The following is a 26,469-nucleotide window of genomic DNA, read 5'->3' as shown; positions in this document are numbered from 1 at the left end:
AAGCTACAAAGGACTTCTCTCACAAAGGGAAGGCTAATTCCTGCGCAGCCTTATTTTCAACCCTTCACAAACGTGAGCATTGCTCACACAATCATGAATTATTTTCAGACTTTATGGTGTCATGTGAAAGTTGAGACAATAAGCTATCCATACACCTAAACCTTTTCCCCCAGAATCATATACTTTTCATTCGGCAGCCATTTCAAAAGTGTATAGACTTTTTTGAGACACACGGTATAGGTAAGGCCCACTTGGTGTTTTAAGACTGAAAACATCAATACGTATACCCCAAGCAGGCACATTACACGTAAACGCGCCGTTCAAATTGAAATTGTACCAGGGGCAGATCGGGGTCGACCCAGGGAAGCTAAACAAACGCAGCCTTAGATTGAAGACTGGGACCCTGTCTTTAAAGACAGGTACCTGCTATTCAGATCCAGTGATTCCATTGGATACATCAGCATCAAGTCGAGCGCCATGTGGAAGCTCGAGCATGCCCGAGCATGCCCAGTGGTTTCTCTCCACATGTTCCGATCCCTTATGCATTAGCGTAGTTCCTCGGCGCCGGCCAAGCCGGTGTCTCGTTTCAGGGTGTCTACCAAGGAGAGACGTCTTAAATTGGATGCAACCATCTTCGGGCTTGTTTTGATTTGTCTGAGTTAATCTCGGTCGACCAATCAAAAGACAGATATGGAAAGCTTACTTTCGGCCGCCCGCATGCTGTGTGTCCACGTGTGTGGTGTATGTATACTATACATACAATGTGCATGAACTTGCATGTAATGTTGGTGTATAATTTGACCGCGTACCTTTAGCTAAAAAGTGAAAAACACGCCGGTTTGGAGGCTGGTCTATGGTTGTTGTTCACGTGCCTCGAAGTGTGATGCAGGTATTCAGGCTACATAAGGTACGTTCGATTAGCTGCCCTGGGTCTACCCGCGGTGCTCACTCGGTTGAGCCCCTGACGAGAACTAATAGAACGAGCACACTCGCCCTCTAGTGGTGAAGTCATGCTAATCGGGTCACCCCCAAGTGACCCACTCCACAAGCAGGGCACTGGGGGCTGACCCGGGTGATCTAAAGGAATGGCGTCAAAGCTATTCGAACGTACCGGGGGTAGACCGTGGTCGACCCAGGGAAGCCAAACGAACGCACCTATAGATTGTTGGTTGTGTACATGGAGAGGTGACAAGGGTTTAATTGTTCAGGGTTTATGTCCAATTCGAAAGTGCGTAAGTCAGTCAATCCATGTGCTTTTGAATGAGGCACTTGGACCGATTTTCTCGACCCCACCGGTCTCATCTAGCATCACTGGGAAGGGCTGATGAGCTTGTACAACTTATATAATTCATGACTATAAGAAAATAATGCTTAACATTACTTAATTGTGCGGGGCAAGCTGTTGTATAGCAATTATTATTATACCATTGTGCCATTTCAAAAAACGTGCTCTGAACTATTTGACATAACAACTTGAGTCTGATGATTTCAAATTTAAGGGTTCGGATACTTTTTTTGTAGGACACAAACACACTGTTCACTGATTTACATTAAATTTGCACTGTCTGAAGAAATAATGGTAGAAAGTTTCCCTAAAATTATTACTGGCAGAGGTGCTGTAGCTTTCGACAAAATGCGTTAAAACAGTGTCAGGAAAATTATTTCAGATAGTAAATTGTATTTACCAATAACTGTAGTTTTATAAGGGAATCAATGTGTTGTGAAGAGGTAAATTATAAAGAAACCGATTCAACACACTTTGGTTCCCATTCATAAATACCTTTTCGGTCAAAAACATCATCATTTTTTGATAAAAAAAAATTAAATAAATGCCAACATTATAATTGTTAAATGATTTCTTTCAACACAACACCCCTCCAGCTATGAAATGATAAAGCCTTTCGCCGCCCTCGGGTAAACAACTCCTTATAAGGGAATGCTGTGCGCATCGCGCGTATCGCGTGATGTAGCACAACTTTTCAGCTTTTGCTCTCGACCAATAGGAATGAAGAAACTGTCTTATAAGAACAGGTGCAAGGTCGCGTGTCACGCCCATAAATTAACACTTTTTACCGGTCATAAACAAAGGTTTATACACACCCACGTGACGCGCTCTCCACCAATAAGAGTAGCGAAACTGGCAAAGGTTTTTATGAATATCCAGTAAAAACTCCAAACACAAAAACCAAAACGATCGACTGATACGGCGTAAATTTTCATTTTTTTCAGTGTAATTAAAACATTCAAGTGGTACCTGACTATTTCTAAAACTATGACATCGATCTTAACTTCTTATACAATGGATACTACTTTATTTAGGAAAACAATTTTTGTAGAAATATATGTATCAATTAATAAGTTATGTATTCTAATGTTAATTCAAACATCAATAATGTGTTTTATTGACGACGTGTTACGTTAATGTTTAAAGGCAGTGGACACTATTGGTAATTACTCCAAATAATTATTAGCATAAGACCTCAATTCGTAACGAGTAATGGGGAAGGTCGATAGTATAGGTTTTCTCTGTCATATTCAGCAAATGAGCAGCCAATTTAATTTTCATGCTTTCGAATTAAAGCTATTTTGCCTCTCCGGTTTTTAATGCGTTTCAAATTCAGAATTCGGTCATTCAATTTCGTTGTGGGGCATTCAAGTTCCTAGCACGCCCATTCTTTTTCATGACACACAATCATCATTCAATTTAGCAAAGCTGGTTTGACTAGAGATTTTGCTGATTTAATCATTTTCAATTTCGTAAAAAGGCAATCAATTTCGCTCACCGAGGATTAAAATAAGTACGACTAAAGAAATACAAATAAACAGATAAACTGTATAAGGCAAACCGTTTCGTACCTTCACTTTTAAATCGAGCGAACCTTTTCTTTATTTTATGTTTCCAGTATAGACTTTATCTTGGGCCCCATAAGGGTTGTTTTCTTCTTTATTTTTTCGGGTGACCTTCAATGGTTAACTGTCCAAGACCTGTCATTTGAATGTGTTTGAATGTTTTTTTTTCTCTTTTTTTTCTTAAATGTTTTTCCAGTTGTTGTTTTTTGTAAATATTCACCAACCATCTGTTGGCGTGCCAGACATCTTGGCATATTATGTCCAAAAGTGCCAACAAATTAACCGCATGCCTTTAACGTTAGTATAAGGAAACAACAAGTTAACCAATCGTTTTTAAGACTGCACAAATATCAGAATTGACTGCCTCAAAATGAAATTGAATGACTAAACACACGCCTTCAAAAACACTCCTGCGAATTTGAATGCAGCTTCGATGAATCGTTAAATTGAATGATTGTTTTGTTAAATCGAATGACGTAAAAAGTAGATTTGACTAGTTTAAAATGAAATCGAATGACCCTTTTTTAGAAGCATTCGATTTCGTGCGAAATAGAATAGGCTGGTGGTTAAATTGGCTGCTCATTTTCCGAAATTTACCGAGAAAACCTATATAAAACATTGTGAGAAACGGCTCCCTCTGAAGTGACGTAGTTGTCGAGAAAGAAGTAATTTTCCACGAATTTGATATCGAGACCTCAAGTTCAAAATCTGAGGCCTCGAAATCAAGCATCTGGAAGCACACAACTTCGAGTGACAAGGGTGTTTTTTCTTTCATTATTATCTCGCAACTTCGACGACCGATTGAGCTCAAATTTTCACAGGTTTGTTATTTTATGCATATTTATGTTGAGATTCACCAAGTGAGAAGACTAGTCTTTGAAAATTACCGAGAGTGTCCACTGTCTTAAACTTTTACTGCCAACGACACTTTTCGGTAGTAAGGGAGATCAAGATAAAATGCAATATTGTGTAACTAGCTCGTATTCCGAAAGTGAGGAAAATTATATTTTCCAAGTTCACACTAAGATGGTGTATTTTGTTAGTATACCTTTTTTATAGCAAGATTGGTTTCAATTTCATTTTGACGGTTAAAGCAATCACTGTACCGACATGTACATCCCCTCTTTGACATATTATTGTGACATCATCACATGTTTTATACAAAGGTGGTTCAAAATGAAACCCAATATTTCATCTGCATTAAAAAGAAAGTGCTCTCTCATGTTAAAACAAACAAACGCAAAACTACGAGGAAGTGTTATATATTTCACCATATCGAGACGTGTTCGGGAAAAGAAGACACAAAGGAAACGTCTTCCGGTAACTTTACAACGCTGTGTACTTTCGATCACAAGTTATCATTAGTTTACCATAATAAGTATTGGTTATTAACAAAGATATCAACAGAAGATAATCGTTACCAGTTGTTTTGTGAATTATTTGTTCTTTATTGCTTCAACAGGGTAAAGCTTTTTCCACCAATTTAAAATGTTTGAATTAAAATTTTCGGCACAATCGGCAGCCACAATGAATTATTGGTCTAAGTCTGTATCAAGGAATCTGAAGTTACAGTTGTTTTTAAGTACTGTTTAATAAACTTAAGCTTTTTGTTGCGTAGTTTCATTTTGCATTTTATGGAAAATGAAAGCTGTAGAGTCGTTTCAAGGACTCATCATTGCACCCTCGGACGGAATTACAGGCTGCAGAAATTTCAAACTTTCCCAAAAAACTCAAAAAAGGGATGAACGAATATTTATAGCACTGTTTACGTGACAAAAACACGTTGAAAGTTTTTGTCACAATACACGTTTGCAAAATCAAGTGTTCAAATGAAACGCCTTTTCCATACTTATTGTCCTGCAAATAAAAAAACAATTAATAATAAAGTTATTTTATTCGATTCATCTAAACACACGTTCGATTTTCCACAATTAACTCATTATTATTATTAACATATGTTTAAAAACTATATAGTTGCATATTAGTTTATTTAAATCGTTGTCTAAAACATTTAAACGTTTCCGTGTGTTTTTATGTTTGATTTAGATTTCGTACAGCAGGAATCCAGTGAAAGACGTGCGATGGTTAGAGTTACTATATACTTGACTGAGTACAGCTAAGTGAACTTGATCTCCATTGAGCAGGGGAATCACTGCACTGCTGCTCACTTGATGATTACCTGCATCGCTTACACCCCCTGCAACAATGGAGTTACCGTTCTTCCTCAGCTGGACATATAGGTAAGGCCCACTTGATAGTTTATTGACTGAGAACATCAATACGTATACCCCAGGCACATTACACGTAAACGTGCCGTTATTCAAGTTGAAATCAGTCCCTTCCTCTGAAAACAATAACTCTTCAAAGGGCAGAGGATCATAGGCGGATGGAGGGTTGAAGTTGGTATTCCTCACTGCATTGAATGCGGACCGTCGCGTACTACATTCACCTGCTTCACCAGTCTGTCCAGCTGGTCCAGGTTCACCTCTCTCCCCCTTCAAACCATTCATCCCAGGCAGACCTTGAGGTCCTTGTTTCCCTGGTAGACCGACTCCTTGCTCTCCCTTCAGTCCATGTTCCCCTTTAGCGCCTGGCTCACCAACCAGTCCATCTGACCCCTTGTCTCCTTTGACCCCGGGTTGACCTACCTCACCAGGAGAGCCAGCATCACCTCTGGGGCCTACAAGTCCTTGACCATGGTTCCCATTAGATCCAGGGATCCCCGGTATACCGGCTGGGCCCTGGCAGCAAGAGTTACACGTCATTCCCGAATCAGGTGAAACTGCTGCTGTAGCCACCAGGAACTGAACTTGCATAAAAGCCAAAACAATGGCCACTGCTAACGTAATCTTCATCTGTGAAAATTGTAAGAATAACAACATTTATAGCAATTGTGTTTTCGTAGGTGTTAGGGTTGATCATTTGTCAGTTGATCCTCTCCTTTTATTATGTATTCGCCCGTAAGGTATCAAAATTAGATCAAACTGCACATTAGTTGATCAACTGAATAATAGTGTAAGTTTGCTGAACTAAATCGGTAAATGAAAAACAACAATATGTTTTTTTAAAGCAATTAAATGAGAACGCCTTTGGAGTGTTAAAACTGTTTATAATTGATATTATAAACAGAAGTGTCGTTGCCGATCGGTTTTGACCACCGATGTCAAACTCTGGAGTTTCTGATCAGCAGAGTGTGGGTTCGAATCCCGAGTCATGACACTTATAACCTCGCCTTTCGCATGGAACGTAAAGCCGTTGGTCACATGTGTTGTGTAACGCATGTAAAATATCCCAGTACACTTATCGAAATGAAAAAAAAGCTCGCCTCGGTGTTCCTGGCTGTGGCTGCTGATGCGCCGTAGCACCTTGTAAACCCTTATAAGGTGCTAAATAATTGGTTCTCAGAATTTATCATTTCAATAACTCTGAAAGTTTGTATATACTCAGCGCCAATTGGGTACCTTGTTGGAAGATACTTGATGTTATTATTATTTTAATTTTTCGTTGGATTGCCCCTCTACGTGTGCAAACGATAATAGGTCTGTTGTAATTTGAGCCGAGCAGCGAAATGGTCCGTTTGTGACACAGGCCATCTCGGGACCTGGAAACTGGTTAATTAATATTTATTATACTAGAAGGAATGCCTGAAAAAACATGGAGGTTGGCTTTATAAACAAATTTGTTACTATTGAAAGGTTAATTTGAGACATCACAGTTTCGACCCACACATGATGATACACAATACGTTGCCGGCGATCATGTGGTGTCACTTGGAACCATCCAGACAACATATTGACTTGAACAAAAATGTGCGGCTGTAGCTAAAACAGCAAACTTGAGTTTCCAGCCGATTTTGCACATACTCTCATGACTACATCAACGTACCCTTTCAAGACGTTTGGTGATTAGACTGGTGACTTGGCAAAGTTCAAGAATGGCGTCTCGTTCAGCACCGATCGACTCAAAGCTGCACGTGGTCACTTATTGAGTTGATCGACTTGACGTAGTTTCTACTAAATATATTCCGAATCTCATTCTTAATTATAGTGTTTTTGACTTGAGCAAAGTCTTTTTGTCAAAAGTGGAATGTGAACCTTGGACCCATATTGTTTCGGCGCTCTCCAACTGAGTTATCAATCCATAATGTTCACGATTTACCTTTTAGCCAGCAATGTTTAAAATAGTTTTTTTTTCTTCAAATGTTTCGCACAAAATAGAACTAGAAAACATTTTACTGAGAGTACAGAGTAAGGGTAGAACCGAGAGTAAAGCTAACTTAATTCAAAACAAACCACAATTGTTTTTATATTTGCTCCTTTGTTAAGGCTGGCTCACACTATGACGATTACGGGGCATGCTACGTTTAGCTGCGAATCGCAATTGCGAGTTTGCCGCCATTCATCGTGTGTTGTCGTCAATTGTCGCTGACGAATCCGCTAGAGACCGCAGACGGCTGCAAAAATTAGTCGCGTCCGTCGCTACTATGTAAGCCAACCTTTAATAAGGCTGGCTTACATAGTAGCGGGGCAAAAGCCAAACGGAAAGTGGCGACCGTGAAAATCCCAAGACGTTGGCGGCAAAGTAAAGGCAAAAAGCCCAATAATGGAAAAATCATAATTAGCTGACGGGGAGGGAACGGCCTTCAGCGACAACAAGAAAAGGGTCACACGGCTGGCAGCGGATTGGGTGGCGGCAAGGAACGGCGGCTGATGAAGGTGGGTTGTGGCGACGATGACGTGACTCGTTTGCCGACATCAAACCGTCTGTGTGTGGGTTGTATAACAGTCGAGTTTGGCGTTCCCACTCTTCACACAATTCTGGTCATCCAATCATCAGACAACGACTACCAACGAAATTGTGACGACCTCAAAACGACAATTGACCCCTTGCACGCGCGTCACACGCGGCGACTGATGCCACGCTCACCATGTTGGTGGTCAATAGATTTACGTGTAAACGCAGAGTCGCCCAAATAGCGCACTTCTCTGAACAACACACGTTGACATTGACCACCAAAATGGCGCCTCCAAGATTATTTTGATGATGACGTCAGGTGAATTAGGTCAATAGGCGGAATCGCACGGCATGGAAATGTCATGCGACTGATAATTGCGGCCGTCTGCGTCAAGGAAATGAAGGTTTGCGTTCTCCAACGAAATCTTAACGGACACGACTGATAATTTCGACCGTCTTCGGTCGCTAGCGGGTTCGTCACCGACAATTGACGGCAAAACACGTTGATTGGCGGCAAACTCAAAATTGCAATACGCAGCTCGACGTTGCTTGCCGTAACCCTTATCTGTCATAGTGTGAGCCAATTAGCACCAGGCCGATGACTTGTTCGACCCCCCAAAACTGGGACACTGTTGTCGAGATAATACTTTTGAAGAATTCGTTGACAAGACTTTAGTTTTGAGATGACCTCGTTTTCAAAAGTGATGATTTCAGCGCAGCTATGCATGCAATCAATTATCGGCAATCAATTATAGCCCTGTTCGTACTTTCTGCGAACGCGAATGGGATACGAATGTTTAAGCCACATCCCTGTTTTTGCAGGGATTGAACACATTTCACTTGATGCGAATTAAACGTTGCGATTTTGTGACGTCAAAATTTGTAAAAATTCGCATTCGCATTTGCTGGAGGTATGAACAGAGATTGTTTTGCTGAAAAAGCTATACATCATGGCAATAACGGTGCTTCTAACAAACTGCAGGCGATTAATTAGCTGACCGACTCAATCACATAACTGTTCCTAACAAAAGAAAACTGGTACAAAGACAAACAATCACATTTCCTTAAGGGTGAAGACATTTGTAAAACGCACAACAACTGCACTGTAAACACAAACAAGTGTTTAGGTTCTGTAACAGTTTTCGAACGCGTCAAAGGGTGTATAGGGTTAACACGTAACAGTGTATGGAGCCAATGAGTTGTGTTGAAAGCAATGGTTTTTGCCCAATTATAAACGGCTGATGCGTCAAACTAAACTCGTCAAGCGTTTCGTTTTTACTATGGTGAGTTTAGTTTGACGCATCAGCCGTTTACTTTATGTTAAGAATGTGTATTTAAGAAGCGTTTAAAAGGTGTTCAGCGCACATCAACGATTGCTGATCGCACCAGTGTTTAAGTTTGATGTAGAAAATGGGCGAAACCCACTGTTTTACAACACAACTCATGGGCCCTATACAGTGTTACGTGTTTAACCTAAACCCTTTGATGCGTTCGAAATTTGTTACAGAACCCAAACACTTGTTTTTACGGTGTGTCTTACTGATCGAGGCTTACCATCATTTTAGTTTATATGTTTGCCATTATTACGTTTAAATTGGGTCGAATTTTGCCAGTTTTGTTGTAATCTCGCAACATGGCAATGTAATGCCTTCAAAAAAAGTACTCAATTGCCCTGGTTAAACAGAACAACTGTCCCTTTAACCGTGGCCCGCCACGGTTAAAGGATAAAGTGTAAAGATTATCTTAAAACCTTTGGAGCAGGCGATACACTCGTCTTGCCTCAGTTGTTGCCCCCTCGGGTTCCCAAAAGACCATCGACATCTTATTCTAGGTACATATCTTGTATAATGTTCAATCTGAAATAGTTTACCTAATTACTATATATAAAATAATGCAATGGTCACGTCAAACAATGCAATGCCATACCTTTTTGACCATAATTATCTTTAACCAATATGTTTTAAACGAGCAGAAAGTCAAGCGCGGTTAATCAATCCAGTGGAAACGAACTTATTCAAACTTTTAAACAATGCATTCCACTGATATCAGTGTGTTAATGCTTTGTCCAAAACCATCTGCAAGTAGTGCGAGAAAACAAAACTTCAGGCAAAGGAGATTCAACTGGGTGCACATGTTTGTGTACAATCATAGTACCACCACAGTTCACCAAGATGGCAGAGCTTTAGAAGAGAAGAGACCTTAACCACTGCATGAGAATATCAGCTGTATCGAGTGGTGTTCCTTTTGGAGCAAAAACTGCAAGTACATTGCAATAGGCTAACCTTAAACCCACTACTTGCATCTAGAAGCCAAAGCTTGAGTCCGGCAGTAGAATGAGGAACACTTACCTTGATGATGTGTTCTTGTAGTCCAAACCTTCTCAATTCCTGTCTTCTGATGCAAAGTTGTTATGAACACTACTGCTGGTGCAGCGCGTTTAAATACTGCTGTATTTTCATTGAAGTGGTCATCAGTCTACTTCGGGTTTGATTGACAATCGATGAGCAGCCAATCAAAGATACGTCTTAAAGTCACTGATTTATTGCAGTCACTTACTCTACCATTGGCTTGGACGAGGCTGTATGTTACAATTGTGGATCAATACCGTGTTAAAGTCACTGATTTATGGCAGTGACTTACTCTACCATTGGTTTGAATGATACTGTATGTTGAATGGATACCAATGGTGTAAAACTCTACACTACATTGTGTATGTGGTAAAGTCACTGATTTATGGCAGTGACTTACTCTATCATTGGTTTGAATGATACTGTATATTGAATGGATGCCAATGGTGTAAAACTCTACACTACATTGTGTATGTGGTAAAGTCACTGATTGAAAGCAGTGACTTACTCTATCACTGGTTTGAATGAGGCTGTATGTTACCAATGGATATCAATTTGTACATGCTTTAATGGTATGGTGTTTTTACATGTATATCCGCCCTACTGGGTTGCACTGTGTGATTGCTTCCTGAAGTTCCTGGCCGTTTTCCTTCTATTTCCGCTCAATTGATGTATTTCCCTGATGATTGTGAGTTAAAGTGCAGGTTTATTATCAAAGAAAGAACTGTGTACGCAATATATATACTGTTCAGATGGATCTCTTTCGTGCTGCCACTCTTTTGAAGTATATGTTTACGAACACTAACTCAGTGTTTTTTTCCGCAATGGAAATGCAATGACAATGTATTTAAAGTAGAGTGCGCCACCAACATAGCAACATTAAAGGCACTGGACACCATAGGTAATTACTCAACAGAATTGCCAGCATAAAGACTTACTTGGTAATGAGCAACGGAGAGATGTTAATAGTATAAAACATTGTTAGAAACGGCTCTCTCTGAAGAAACCTAGTTTTTGAGAAAGAAGTATTTTCTCGAGTTGTTAAGGTCTCAAACTGAAGGCATCTGAAAGCACACAACTTGTGCGACGGGGGTGATTTTCCCATTATTCTCTCGCAATTTCGACGACCAATTGAGCTCAAATTAATGTTCACGGGTTTGTTAATTGAAGAATATGTTGAGATACACCAAGTGGAAAGACTCACTAGTGGTTGAAAGTTATCTATTAATGTGTCCTGCCTTTGCCCTTAAAGGGTATTTTTAAACTGATTTTCAATTGTATTATTTGCTTTCTCAGAGTCTACTACCACCGAAACGCACACATGCTTTTGGGAAACAAGAATATTCAATGGAGCAAAAACAATCAAAACAAACCACGAAAATCAAAAGCAATCAAATGAACTTTTGGATGAGATTGAAGTCATTTTGATTGCTTTAAAAAACACTTATGGCAGGATTCCGCCTTGGGTCGGTGTTTCATGGAAATTTGTCCCCGGAGATTCTGTCGCCATCTTGGGCAACTTCTTTGACATAAAGGACTCGTTCATATATTGAAAATTTCAAAATCGTCAAAATGAGCTTAAAGGCAGTGTACACTATTGGTTAATTACTCAAATGAGCATAAAACCTTACTAGGTAACGAGTAATGGGGAGCTGTTGGCAGTATGAAAGACTGTGAGAAACAACTCCCTCTGAAGAGACGTAGTTTTCGAGAAAGAAGTAATTTTCCACGAATTTGATTTCTCGCCAGGGTACTCGCGGCGGTATGTGACAGGTCACCCGGAAAACTGAACACGCCGGAAAGCTAAAACCGTTCGAGCGACGTGATGATATGTCCGACTACGTCACCCGGAAAACTGAACACGGCGGAAGACTGAAACCGCCACACCGGCCCGCCTTAGGCTTAGTCTTTTGTTTACGGCCAAATTAACGCGGGGTCCAGTGGGAACGGGGCCTAAGATACTGTTGATTTTAGACAAACGCTTAAGACCTCGTACCACTCCCCTTTTCCATTGTTTTACTTATTGTTATGAACAAACAAATATCTGTTAATGCAGGAGAAGATTGTTGAATAAATAAATATTATTGAAGAATTCGAGGGCCCAGTAATTTAATAAATACTCCTTGCATGTCAATGAGAGGCCTACAATTTATTAAGAACGTGTACATTGAGGAGCAACTATTTCGAATAGTGCCAAGATATTATGATTCGGTTATCACAATTTACAGTCCATCATTACGGAATCATCAAAACGTGTATGTAATTAGATTGTATGCACATTCAATCGTTAAGGATTTGTAACGCTGATACGCCATCCGCTATTTACGCGGGGAGGGGTGGGGGTGGGGATGGGAGGGGAGGCGTTGTTGAATCCATTATGACGAATCAAGCCGTTATCACAGATTTAAACATCGCTGTTTTTTTCGGGAGGGCTTTTGTAACTATTTGTTTTTTCGAGGTGATTTTTGTTTTTTACAAATCTTATTACAACTCCTCATACAATTATGCTGAAAAACCGTTACAGTAACACAAAGTATAAAATTGACCGACATAGTATACCACTTTAGTAAAATGCAGAGTTAACCTAAGCACAATACTTTGAAGGAGTCCCATTTTTTTGTAAAACTTCACAGTAGATTAATTGGTATTAAACACTACAGATGTGAAGTTGATGATATAGTACAAGTACCGATATAGATAACGGCCATTTGAAATATGAAATTAAAGTTCAAGAACCGATAATTTATTTCGTAGGTTCAAAAGCTAAAGAATGAATGACATGATAAGTTATTGCTGTTCTATAGTTATGAAGTCTGTAATTCAAACTGACTATGACCTCAGTCGGATACAAACAGTGACGATCGGTATACACTGTTTCATTACCTCTGATTTTGTTACTTTAATTTCAACATAATAATAATAATATGAACACTTATAGTGCGCCGGTATCCACCACAAGTGATGCTCATGGCGCAAGGAAGAAACACAAAATTAATGAAAAGCAGCTGTGAAAAAGTGGGTTTTGAGGGCCTCTTTGAACTTATGAATAGAGGACATGTTACGGATATTAAGAGGCAGATTATTCCAAAGTAAAGGACCAGCATGAGACAAAGCCCTGTCACCCCAACTGTTGTGGGTGTGGGGAACAACCAGTAATGACGAAGTGGATGATCTAAGACATCTGGAAGGATTGTAACGGGTAATTAATTGACAATTATACTGAGGAGCAGAACCATGTAAAGAATGAAAAACAAGCAGAAGTAATTTGTATTGAATGCGATATTGAACAGGGAGCCAGTGAAGTGCATTTAAAACCGGAGTGATATGGGTTCTCCTGGAGGACAAAGTGACCAGCCGAGCTGCAGTGTTTTGCAGTCGTTGCAAACGAGAGATTTGATTCTGTTGTAGAAGACAGAAGAGAGAATTACAATAATCAAACCGGGAAGAAATCAGAGCATGAACAATCTTGTCTGTGGTAGAACGAGTTAAGTATTGACGGATAAAGCCCAGATTTCTTAATTGATACCAAACTGATTTACATATGTTAGAAACCTGGTTAGACATAGACATAGCAGAGTCAAATGTAACACCTAGATTTTTACAGACTACAGAAGGCTTAATTTTACAATTACCAATGTTGATATGAGAGACTTTGACCTTGGCCAGATGAGCTACAGAACCAAGTAAAATCATTTCAGATTTGTCATTGTTTAACTTGAGTGTTGGATTTAAGATGGTTAATTTGGATCTATATGCTGACTGCAGGAGGCAATGTGATATCACAAAGTAAGTAGGCATATAGTGGTTCTCGCTTGAATAGGGTAGAGCCCCATTTGACTTTTCAACGGATCAAAGTTGAATATGATAGTGTATGCAGACTTAGTGATCACATTGTTTCACGCGAGATCTGGTTGTACGAAAGCTCTGTTGTTTTGCATGTTGTTATCACGTGAATATTGTTCCATTGTCTTTTATTGATAGTTTAACAACGAACACAACAAATATTACAGCCGATTATTTGTTATCGAAAAACACAGAAGATGAGGGTCGAGAAAGAACACACCTTAATCTCATAATAAAATACCCGGTATATGTCTATGCATGTATCGCTGTCTTAATATAACAATAAGGTTTATAACTAATAGGCCAATATAGATATCCGTATAGTGATCAAAAGGTCATTAATGAAAATGAAAACCCCCATAGTCAATAAATGGATATTTTATTTAATAAATGAAAGTTTTTCTTAAAGCTAATAAATGCTAGTTATTTAATTAGGTTTTCGTTGCTTTGTATGCTTTCTAAAGGCAAGGCAACGGGATTCGTCAGCACTGCCCGTGTGACACACGCTACCCCTGCCGCACTTTACGCACATTCGCCCCATCGAGACTGGGAGTGTGACTCTGATATACCGCAGAAGGAAACTGACATCGGTTGCATTGACATCGCTCAGCAACTCATAACACTCGGACAGGATACACAGGTACAATCTGCAACATTGACACAAACCAGTGTTTGCGTTCACTATTCTGAATGTATCGTTTGATTATTCGCCACCCTCATCAATATCATGGGTTATTTTGGTTTTTGAATCAGAGTATCTCACAAACTGACCGGCAATGAAACAGGTAGCTGGAAGCACTCGATAGTTAATCAATTTAAACAGTTAATCAATTTAAACAGTTAATCAATTTAAACAGTTAATTAATTTAAACAGTTAATCAATTCAAACAGTTAATCAATTTAAACAGTTAATCAATTTGAACAGTTAATCAATTTAAACAGTTAATCAATTTAAACAATTAATCGATTTAAACAGTTAATCAATTTAAACAGTTAATTATTTTTTAGCATTTTTTTTTAAAGCGTGCTCACATAATGAAAGGCTGTCAAATGTCATTATTTCAAACTTGTCAGTATCACTTTATGCATGGTGTCCGTCTATTTAAGAAGCAGCTTCCTAGAATACCCTTCCTGCTAGTCATTGCTGCATGCCGACCACCAACTTCATGGTACGGTAATTTTTTATACTAATTCTTCATTAATCTATGCCAGGTTATAATGGGTGGGGGAAGGATGAAAATGTTACCGAGAGAAGCTGCCGACCTAGAGTATCCTGAAGACTCTTCTAAAGCTGTATCTATAAATGATGGACGAAATCTCATCGGTATGTATACCTGATCAAACTTAAACCCAAAATTATGTATGATGTATATTTTTCATATAATTTAGTACTATTAGTTTCGTTCACTCCTAAGCTAGGAGCTGTGTAAATTATATGTAAGTAACATCATACACAATTTTGGATTTGTAAAAACGAATCTTTTATTTAATATTCTTCCGCAATCCAGATGAACTTATTTAATGGTAATGAATCTATTCGTCTTATTTTCTTTTCCTTTTTTTTCTGTTATTGTTCTTTTTAAAGTTTGTTTTCTTGTAGAAGTATCTCTCATCGAAATAGTTGCACTTGATCAAACCTTGACTTTATAGATGTTTTCAAGATAGTTAAAGTTCCACAGCATTTAGTTTTCTTTCGGTCACATGAAGCTCTTAACAATCAAGTAAAGGATTTATTTCACTAAATGTTTTACAATATTATGTTTTCTTTAAGACGAATGGCAAGCAAGTAAAGACAAGACAAACAGCAAGTACGTGTGGAATTTAAACAATTTAAAGAACAATTTAAAGACGTCAATCCACTTGAAACTGACAATCTTTTAAGTAGGTTGTTGCTTCATGTACCAATTTGAACAAGTACAATCTATCGTCTGTATGGCACAGCCAATGTAACCAAGGTATGTCGTTTGGAACATGATTTTGCCTACAACCCTTGCGCCGCATCTATACTGAGCTAAATGTACATGTACGTACATGATGTGGGGTTGTGTCACTTATTGGCACGGGCTTTAGGCTAGATGCCGCACGTCGTCATTACAAACTGCGGTGACATAGACGTAGGTTACCATAATTGCCGTATAAAGAGAGTTAAGTTTTATATTCCAGCAAACCTAATTCAGTTTTACCCCATTACATTACCTTTTTTTTGCACTTTTTTAATTTTTTAATTTTTTTTAACCAATATTACGTATAATCTGTGTCCATCTTATTAAAGATGTTTCGCAGAGTCGCGGATACGGATACAGATATCGAACCGTACGCGTTCGCGTCAAGTGAGCTGTGTAGTTTTGTTTTGCAAAATTCTAACGAATACTCTCAACTTGAGGCTCAAGAGGGCGCTATTAACCAAATGTACAGTACATAAAAACTCCACAGGCTAAACTGACATCCGTCGCCTAACTTTTTAGTCCATTTCTCTTTTTTGAAGCATGGTGGAACAATGTCCAACTACATCCATGTATGATACCTCTAAAAGACATGGTGAAAACCTGGTGCATTAAAAAATAACAATCCGCTCCAAAAACATGAACAAAATATAATCGTTCTTACTTAAGTGTATGGCGACAGATTCCCGTTTTGAGTGACTATTCTAACTTGTGTACAACGGTTATACGTCACATCCCCATGGACCTCAAAAAGTGATGACGTATTATGACGTATCCGTTCACGTAAGAGTATCGGTTACTCTGCGAAACCTCTCTAATAGGGAGCTGTCAACCACAGAAGAAACCTTTGACTATCTCATTTATTTATATACACGGAACAAGTGAACAGGCGTAGGTTTGAACTTTATAACTATAGCCAGGACGATTTAATATTGAAACTTTTGTTTGACAGTTAAAATAAGTTTGCTTACCTTTCAGGTTTGTTTGAGCCCAGTCACATGCAATTTGAAGGTAACCGAATGAATGACGTAGGGGTGAGCCCTCATTGTCTGAGATGGTAGAAAAGGCCATTGAGATACTTCAGAAGTACAAAGACGGGTTCTTCCTTATGGTTGAGGGCAAGTTATTATTACAACATACAGGTTTCTGGTTTTTGTAGAGTGTTGGCTAATTGGTTTCATGAGCCCTAGCCTTGTCCAAGGCTCTATACGTTAGCACCGACCGGCTCTGAATTCACGAGCTTGTCGTTAGGCCCTACCTCTTACTTATGTGGCTAAGAAAATCATTGACAATCTGAAACCTCGTTTTATGGAGTATTTGCATTGTCTCTTTGATGCCATTGTTCAGTCACAGGTTGTATGTATTTTCATTGTTGATAACTAAACCACGCAGGTTGGCATGGACGACCGAATAATAGCAAAACATCAACTAGATTTTGTCACCAAAGTAGACATTGCTGCAAACTTGTAATTAAAAAGAATACATCCCAATTGGTTGCAATCGAACATTCTTAAAAAATAGGGCCAACGTTTGTTATCTTTGTATTCATGTCTTTTCCTAGTTTTAAAATCTTGGTTGACAAAATCTCCGTCTATGATGTTGCTTTATCACGGTGTGGCCATCTTGACTTTATACTCCATTGTAACCAAACTGAGGCTGGTGCCATGTTTGCACAATGAATGATAGCATTCATTACTGTTATAGAAACAGGGAACATGACCAAGATGGTGACAGCGTGATTTAGACCTTTATCACGGTGTGGCCATCTTGACTTTATACTCCATTGTAACCAAACTGAGGCTGGTGCCATGTTTGCGCAATGAATATTAGAATTCATTACTGTTATGGAAACAGGGAACATGACCAAGATGGTGACAGCGTGAACATTCTTCACGAACAAGACACACTACCAGATTTGTCATCAAATTTCAATAATTCAAATACAAATAATTTATATCATACTATCTTGATTTGAAACACGAAGGTGGCCGAATTGACCATGCGCATCATGACGGGTTAGCCTACCACGCCCTGCATGATACCATTGCAACGGATAAGGCTGTAGCCAAGGCGATGTCAATGACCAATGAAATGGAGACTTTATTTACTGTAACTGCCGACCATAGCCATGTACTCTCTATAGGGGGAGCAGCTGATCGTGGTAGTCCAATACTCGGCAGAGGAGGTAAGTTTCATCCACAATTATAACTTTAAAGGCAGTGGACACTATAACTTCTAACAAGCTTAAGCTCAATGAAAATAAAACTGAGTTCATTGTGCTTGGTACTCCCCAAAACCTAAAAGGAACCCTACTGATTCTGTAAGCAACTTAGGAATAAAATTTGATTCGCATATGACAATGAGCAAGCAAGTTTCTAGCCTCTGCCAATCATAAAATTTTCAATTACGTAACTTAAGGAGAATCAAACGCTACCTGGATAAGGATACTCTCCATCATGTTGTCAGAGCTTTAGTCCTCTCTCGTATTGACTATGGCAATCTCCTTTTATTTGGTGCAACGTCATATGAATTGGACAGAGTTCAAAGACTATAAAATAGTGCAGGTCGTTTAATATGTTCCACACCATTGAGAGAACATAATTTATTACCCCATCACTTTATATAGGGAACTTCATTGGCTACCAATTAGAGAACGAATCCATTTTAAGATTGCTCTTCTCGTTTTTATGCTTTAACAAAACTACACCTCATTGTTACCACTTAACTGTCACATTACACTCCACGATTTCTTCGGTCAACACTTGACATCACTCGCTTGAATGTTCCCCGAGCAAACAAAGTTTTAGATCAGAAGGCTTTCAGTGTGGCTGGGCCAATGATTTGGAACAATCTCCCAACTGCCATTAGGGAATCTAATACTCTGTCTGCTTTTCGTAAAGTCCTTAAGACTCACCTTTTTCCAAGTTAATTTCTTTCTAGTGCGCTATGATCTTGATGGAATAGCGCCTTATAAATATTAATTGTTATGTTATGTTATTGTTATTGGTAATTACTCAAAATAATTATTAGCATAAAACGTTACTTGGTAACGAGTAATGGAGAGCTGTTGATAGTGTAAAACATTGTGAGAAACGGCTCCCTCTGAAGTAACGTAGTTTTCGAGAAAGAAGTAATTTTTCACGAATTTGATTTCGAGACCTCAGACTTAGAGTTTGATGTATCGAAATCAAGCATCTAAAAGCACACAACTTCGTGTGACAAGGGTGTTTTTTCTTTCATTATTATCTCGCAACTTCGACGTTTGATATGTTATTGTCTTTGACAATTACCAATAGTGCCATTGTCTTTGAACAGTTAAAAGCTATATCTTTCAAAATATCATTTGTATGCAAAATAGTATACGATGAATTTAAAGAGAGACTGTTTCTAACTATTATTATTTATTTACTTCCCTTTTTTCAAAGGGCTATATCTCTCGATAAATCCAATTGTTTGTAGACTGCAGCTTGATTATGTTTTGAAACAAAAAGTAAACTCCGTTAAGTTACCCGAATGCAGACTGAATTCTGACCAGTAAGTAATGTTAACAAGTTGTGCAAGCTTCTCAGTTTTCTATAAGTGAGTGGTGATTCATCGTCAAACCATTCATATTTAAATTCTAATTACAACAAAATGGTTTTGCATAAACGTCAAGGTCTGATGAATGACGGTTTGCCATTTACAACACTCTCATATGCAAACGGCCCTGGAGGAATTGAGGAGTTAAACAGCTTCAAAAGTACTGGTTCGAGACGGAATCTGACGGATACCAACACAGGTAAAGCTTCAATTGATTACTTTGAGTATTGGTTTATACCACTCAAGTACACCACTCAGTTAAATTAAATCCGAGTATATGCAGACTTTTTTAAATATTTTAAATATTGAACATATAACTTGGCAAGTTTTTGCAAACACGATTTTGACACTCGCCTTTCCGAATATTAGAGGAGATTAAAGTCATGGTTAAAACTAAGGCTGAAAAATTGTTAGACCAACAGAGGGCGTTATTTATAATACTCGGATGTTATTGTGGGCTTAGTGTGTGTGTTCGCCCCCCCCCCCCCCCAGTTTGTAAATATGACTTCACATGTGACGTCAAGATCACATTGGGCTCCCCAGGGTGATCAACCATTTCCCTACAATAGATCGTGTAAGTCTCACGATGATAAGGTCACCACTGAGCTTCCGGGCACCACAGAGCCATCAGCTGGGGAGATTAACGTGCGTGCAATTGTAGTGTGATTTTGTTTCTGTCTGATCGTTTTTTGTCAATCCAAAAAAACATATTTATCACATGATTACATTTACATTTACCAATCACTAAAATCTGAAAACTTAAACAAATTAAAAGGAAGAAGTAATGCGCCACCATCCGGCTCGAAGTGCCCGATTGGTAAGCAAAGTGAATGTGTTGACTACACTAGCACACCGAAGTTAGTTTTGTTTAAATAAACATAATATTTTCATCTTATTCGAGCAAAAATATTCACCTAATTGTTTCTATGACACATCATTGCCCCCCTTGGCTCGAAACTCCAATGGTAGTTTCGCTTTTTATCATTGAACAGACATTTATTAAATTTTAAATTAAATTGTCACCTCAAACAAGGTCAAAAAAAAAGAAAATACATTGTCAATTTTAATGTATTTTGTCAGAACAGACTAATTTGCAAGCACATAAAGCAACACAAGGCCAGTTGTGTATTGCTTTTTACACGAACGTTTTACTACACTACTTAAGTCAAGCTTTAACAACTTTTTTTTTCAACAAACTGAGGGTTTTAATTTGAAGACACCTTTTCTGGGGTGTGTTACACCAAACCATAAGTTAATGGCTAAATTATGTTGTTTTGAAGCATTTTCTAATACCTTTCAAAATTCAACAAATAATTGTAAGCATAAAAACCTTACTTGGTAATGAGCAACAGAGAGATGTTAATAGTAAAAAAAGTTATACGGCAAACTTGTTACAAACTACTTGCGATAGCGCCCTCTGTTAAATCACCCCCACTCAGCCCATGTTAGTTTATCAAACAGGGGAAAGAATCTCCGGCAGTACTGATTCCACTGAGACGCCGGCAACCCATCCGGGCGCCTAGTCCTGGAGAACTGCGCGCGGCCCTTGAATTGCGAGTGGCAGGAGATTTTGTCCCTTGGAGATAGTTTCCTTCTCTTACAGTGAGCGGTGACCATTGTCGTTTCTTCTGAAAGCACCCTTGTTAAGTTCCCCAGCGGAAGCTTCAGGAGGAAAATGAATGTATTTTGTCGAGTTTGTAGCAAAGACAGCCAAGATTATAGTTTAATCGTGTTTGCAAACAGTAAAACAAACAACCCAAAACATGACATCTGTTAACTTTTTTTACAACCGCTTTAATCAGACTGACTTTTTTCAGCAATATCACTTTTGAACCATACAGAAAAAAAAAAAAAAAAAAAAAAAAAAAACGCAAGGCCTAAATGAGAAACTGGCTGGATACATTTTAGTTTAATGTTTGATGAAAACAAATCACGAAAACAAATAACTTGGACATTATGAACCTGCAATCTTTATATTAACGTAGCCCTGGTGTTTCCTTGCCTTGTCCATATACTTGTTCGCCGTGGTAGACAGAGACCAGTTACCCGCTCTGTGAAAATAAGTAAAATTTCGCGCAATGCTTTAGCGTGCAAGGGACGGTTACATGTGGAAGGGGTCGTTGTGGAGAGATTCTTTTTTGTAACAATGTTTTTTGTTCTACTTCTTTAGGATCTATATTTTCATGGTCAATATTCAGATAACTTAATTTTAGTCATGAAGCTATACAAAAACATGATTTTGTTAAGTAAACGTACTTTTAAACGTCATCTGTGTCCCTTTTATTTCTACATAGCGCGAAGTATCGCTGATTTGTATTCCTCGCTGTTTTGTCGTTCGGTACCCCCTACGTACATTATGGTATCATCGGAAACCTTAAACACTCGCCTTTCCGAATATTAGAGGAGATTAAAGTCATGGTTAAAACTAAGGCTGAAAAATTGTTAGACCAACAGAGGGCGTTATTTATAATACTCGGATGTTATTGTGGGCTTAGTGTGTGTGTTCGCCCCCCCCCCCCCAGTTTGTAAATATGACTTCACATGTGACGTCAAGATCACATTGGGCTCCCCAGGGTGATCAACCATTTCCCTACAATAGACCGTGTAAGTCTCACGATGATAAGGTCACCACTGAGCTTCCGGGCACCACAGAGCCATCAGCTGGGGAGATTAACGTGCGTGCAATTGTAGTGTGATTTTGTTTCTGTCTGATCGTTTTTTGTCAATCCAAAAAAACATATTTATCACATGATTACATTTACATTTACCAATCACTAAAATCTGAAAACTTAAACAAATTAAAAGGAAGAAGTAATGCGCCACCATCCGGCTCGAAGTGCCCGATTGGTAAGCAAAGTGAATGTGTTGACTACACTAGCACACCGAAGTTAGTTTTGTTAAAATAAACATAACATTTTCATCTTATTCGAGCAAAACAAATCACCTAATTGTTTCTATGACACATCATTGCCCCCTTGGCTCGAAACTCCAACGGTAGTTTCGCTTTTATCATTGAACAGACATTTATTAAATTTTAAATTAAATTGTAACCTCAAACAAGGTAAAAAAAAAATAAAAAATACATTGTAAATTTTAATATATTTTGTCAGAACAGACTAATTTGCAAGCACATAAAACAACATAAGGCCAGTTGTGTATTGCTTTTTACACGAACGTTTTACTATACTACTCAAGTCAAGCTTTAACAACTTTTTTTCATCAAACTGAGGATTTTAATTTGAAGACACCTTTTCTGGGGTACGTTACACCAAACCATAAATAATGGCTAAATTCTGTTGTTTTGAAGCATTTTCTAATAACTTTCAAAATTCAACAAATAATTGTAAGCATAAAAACCTTACTTGGTAATGAGCAATGGAGAGATGTTAATAGTATAAAAAAAATTGTGAGTAACGTCTCTCTCTGAAGAAAACTAGTTTTTGAGAAGAAGTACTTTCTCGAATTGTTGAGGTCTCAAATTCAAGGCATCTGCAAGCACACAACTTGTGCGGCAACGGGTGTCTTCCCATTATTCTCTCGCAACTTTGACAGCCAATTGAGCTCAAATTAATGTTCACGGGTTTGTTAATTTAAGAATATGTTGAGATACACCAACTGGAAAGACTCACTAGTGCTTGAAAGTATCCTAATGTGTCCTGCCTTTGCCCTTAAAGGGTAACTTTAAACTGACTTTCAATTGTATCCTTTGTTTTCTCAGAGTCTACTTCCGCACAAATGCTTTTGGGAAACAAGAATATTCAATGGAGCAAAAAAAAATTAAATGAACACATTGCGAACAAAATGTATTTACTATTTACAACTTTTGGATGAGATTGAAGTCATTTTGATTGTTTAACACGTAAGGCAGGATTCTGCCTTGGGCCGGTGTTTTTAATGGAAATCTGTCCCCGGAGATTCTTTCCCCGTTAAAGGCAGGTGTGTCAGGAGATTATGTTCTCCGAAAATTCCCCCCCCCCCTTATACGGCAAACTTGTTACAAACTTCTTGTGATAGCGCCCTCTATTAAATCACCCTCACTCAGCCCATGTTAGTGTCTCAAACAGGAGAAAGAATCTCCGGCAGCACTGATTTCACTGAGACACCGGCAACCCATCCGGGCGCCTAGTCCTGGAGAATTGCGCGTGGCCCTTGTAGTGGCATGATATTTCTGTCCCTTGGAGATAGTTTCATCCTTTTACAGTGAGCGGTGACCATGGTCGTTTCTTAATTCTGAAAGCCCCCTGTTTTGATTCCATCTGCTTTAGACCGTATTGATATCAGATACTCCGAGGAAAAATACATAGCACTCCGGCTAATCATTAACCGCGGCCCATACCAGTCTGGGGAAGACAGGAGGGGTTAGGTCACTTCGTTTGTTTGCAGTTTTTCGGAAGCAAAAAGAAAACAACATGTTCTGTCGCCAGTCAAATAAGCCGAGTTTTGTTCCTCCGACAACGGGGGCTACAATCCCGGCCAAAATGCTTGGGCCACCCATTCCTACGTTATTTAAGCCCATTCCCTGTCCACTTCCCACTGACAAGTTTTAGGGTTTGTGTACTTTTTGTAGAAGGACGCAAAATCAATGTTCACTGATTTACGGTAAACTTGCACTGTTTGAAGGTAAAGCGGTAAAAAGTTTCCCTTACATTTTATTTTTTGAGGTGTTGTAGGTTTTGACAAAAATGAGTAAAACAGTGTTAGGAAAATTAGTTCAGCTTGCAAATTGTATTTACCAATAATTTTAGTTCAATATCAATTAAATACGCAAAACACAAAAACCAAAACAATCAATTGATATCGGCTTTAATGTTCATTCCTTCAATGTATTTAAAACATTCAAGTGACACCACTACTTCTAAAACTATGCAATAATATATGCAATATACGTCTAGTACACTAAATGGATTATAGTTAAATTTAACAAAAACATGCTTTGTAGAAATACAAGTATCTAGTAATATACTAATGCTTTGTATTCTAGCGTTTATAGAACTAAGGTTCTATAAATTTAGTTTCAATAATTAACAAATTTAAAAGTAGGCCCGACCCGAGAGGGCGCTGTTCGTGACTTCAATCGAGGCGCGATTTTTGAAGCAGGACGGCTCAAAGTGTTTGCTGCACAGCGCTGGAAAAGACGTCGGACCGAACCACTTTGCAAACTGACCCCATTTTTAGTTATTTTGCTGCCTCCAGCAGCAATACACGTGGTCGACATTGCCGAAAAAATGCAAGAAATAAACCTTTTTTCGAAACGTAAAAACTAGAACTTGCATGTAATTGCACGTACGTGTGTTCAATGTACGATCGAGGCAAAGTCTGCCTCGATTGACGTCACAAAAGGGGTAGGCGGAGTCACCCCAAACAACTTTATCTATTTTTTTAACATGTAAATCGTTACAAACAATAACTCAACAAATTATGTTATTGCTCATTAACATATACTCTATTGTTTGAAGAAAAATAAATTCTATTTCCAGGTGACTTTAACCCTTTAAACTCGACCCCATTTTTAATAACTTTGCATGTGCTCAGGTTATTTATTAAAATGTCTGGTTTACTTCTTGGAAATATTATGTTAACATTATGCATCATATTAAAGCTTACATATAGTGCTATTTTATAAAAATATTGTTTACCCCCAACAGGCTATACCATGCAAATATAGTTCTAACAAAAATCACAGAGTGGGTCACAATATTACTGTCAACGAAACCTTTCTGTGTAAGGTAAAATGCGACATTGTGTAATCAGCTAATATTCCGAATTAAGTCACGGTCGAAGTGATGAAATTTTTATTTTCCAAATTCACACTAAGATGGTGTATTGGTTTCATGCCGATGTGACGGTTTAACGAATCGCTGTAAGTGTAATATATTTTCCCCTCTTTGACATGTTAGTCGTGACATCATCAAACGTTTTATACGAAAGTGATTCAAAACGAATACCCAATGTTTCATCTGCCTCAATCAAAAGTGCTTTCTCATGTGAAAACAAAGAAACGCTCAAACCACGACAAAAAATTAAATATTTCTCCATATCGAAACGTGTTCAAAAGACGACACAACATAAATGTTTTCTGGTAACTTTACAACGCAAGTTTTTTTTTGATCACAAGTTGTCGTTAGTTTAATATCAAAAGTATTGTACATTAACGAATATATCAACAGAAGACTGTTTTGCGTAGTTTCATTTTGCATTTTATGGACTCATCATGGTTTCAAGGACTCATCATTGCACCCTCGGACGGAATTACAGGCTGCAGAAATTTCAAACTTTACCGAAAATGTAATAAACTCAAAAAAGGACTGAACTGATATTTATAGCACTGTTTATGTGACAAAAACACGTTGAAAGTTTTTGTCACAATACACGTTTGCAAAATCAAGTGTTCAAATAAAACGTCTTTTCCATACTTATTGTCCTGCAAATAATAAAACAATTAATAATAAAGTAATTTTATTCGATTCATCTAACCACACGTTCAATTTTCTACGATTAACTCATTATTATTATATTTGTAAAAACTATATAGTTGCATATTAGTTTATTTAAATCGTCGTCTAAAACATTTAAACGTTTCCGTGTGTTTTTATGTTTGATTTAGATTTCGTACAGCAGGAATCCAATGAAAGACGTGAAATGGTTAGAGTTACTACTTACTTCACCGTATACAGCTAAGTGAACTTGATCTCCGTAGTGCAGGGGAATCACTGCACTGTTGCTCACTTGATGGTAACCTGCATCGTTTACACCCCCTATTACAATGGTGTTACCGTTCTTCATCAGCTGGACATATAGGTAAGGCCTACTTGTTGATATAGACTTATAGACTGAGAACATCAATACGTATACCCCAGGCACACTACAAGTAAACGTGCCGTTATTCAAGTTGAAATCAGTCCCTTCCTCTGAAAACAATAACTCCTCAAAGGGCAGAGGATCATAGGCGGATGGAGGGTTGAAGTTGGCATTCCTCACTGCATTGAAGGCGGACCGTCGCGTACTACAGTCACCTGCTTCACCGGTCTGTCCAGCTGGTCCAGGTTCACCTCTCTCCCCCTTCAAACCATTCATCCCAGGCAGACCTTGAGGTCCTTGTTTCCCTGGTTGACCGACTCCTTGCTCTCCCTTCAGTCCATGTTCCCCTTTGGCGCCTGGCTCACCAACTCACC

At 38.5% G+C, this 26,469-nt stretch overlaps 1 protein-coding gene and 1 pseudogene across 1 annotated transcript; one reads left to right on the top strand and one right to left on the bottom strand.

Annotated features, from left to right (window-relative positions):
- LOC139950981 (alkaline phosphatase-like) overlaps window positions 1-26,469 on the top strand; it is a 179,851-nt pseudogene that overhangs the window by 119,362 nt on the left and 34,020 nt on the right.
- On the bottom strand, window positions 4,893-5,705 carry LOC139950238 (uncharacterized). The gene has a single exon (XM_071948855.1). The coding sequence runs from the start codon at window positions 5,703-5,705 to the stop codon at window positions 4,893-4,895; it is 813 nt and encodes a 270-aa protein (XP_071804956.1).

The sequence above is a fragment of the Asterias amurensis genome, chromosome 18 (assembly GCF_032118995.1).
Source record: "Asterias amurensis chromosome 18, ASM3211899v1".
In the NCBI taxonomy this organism is placed as follows: Eukaryota; Metazoa; Echinodermata; class Asteroidea; order Forcipulatida; family Asteriidae; genus Asterias; species Asterias amurensis.
The sequence above is the reverse complement of the archived record's forward strand: the minus strand, read 5'-3'. Positions and strand labels throughout refer to the sequence as shown.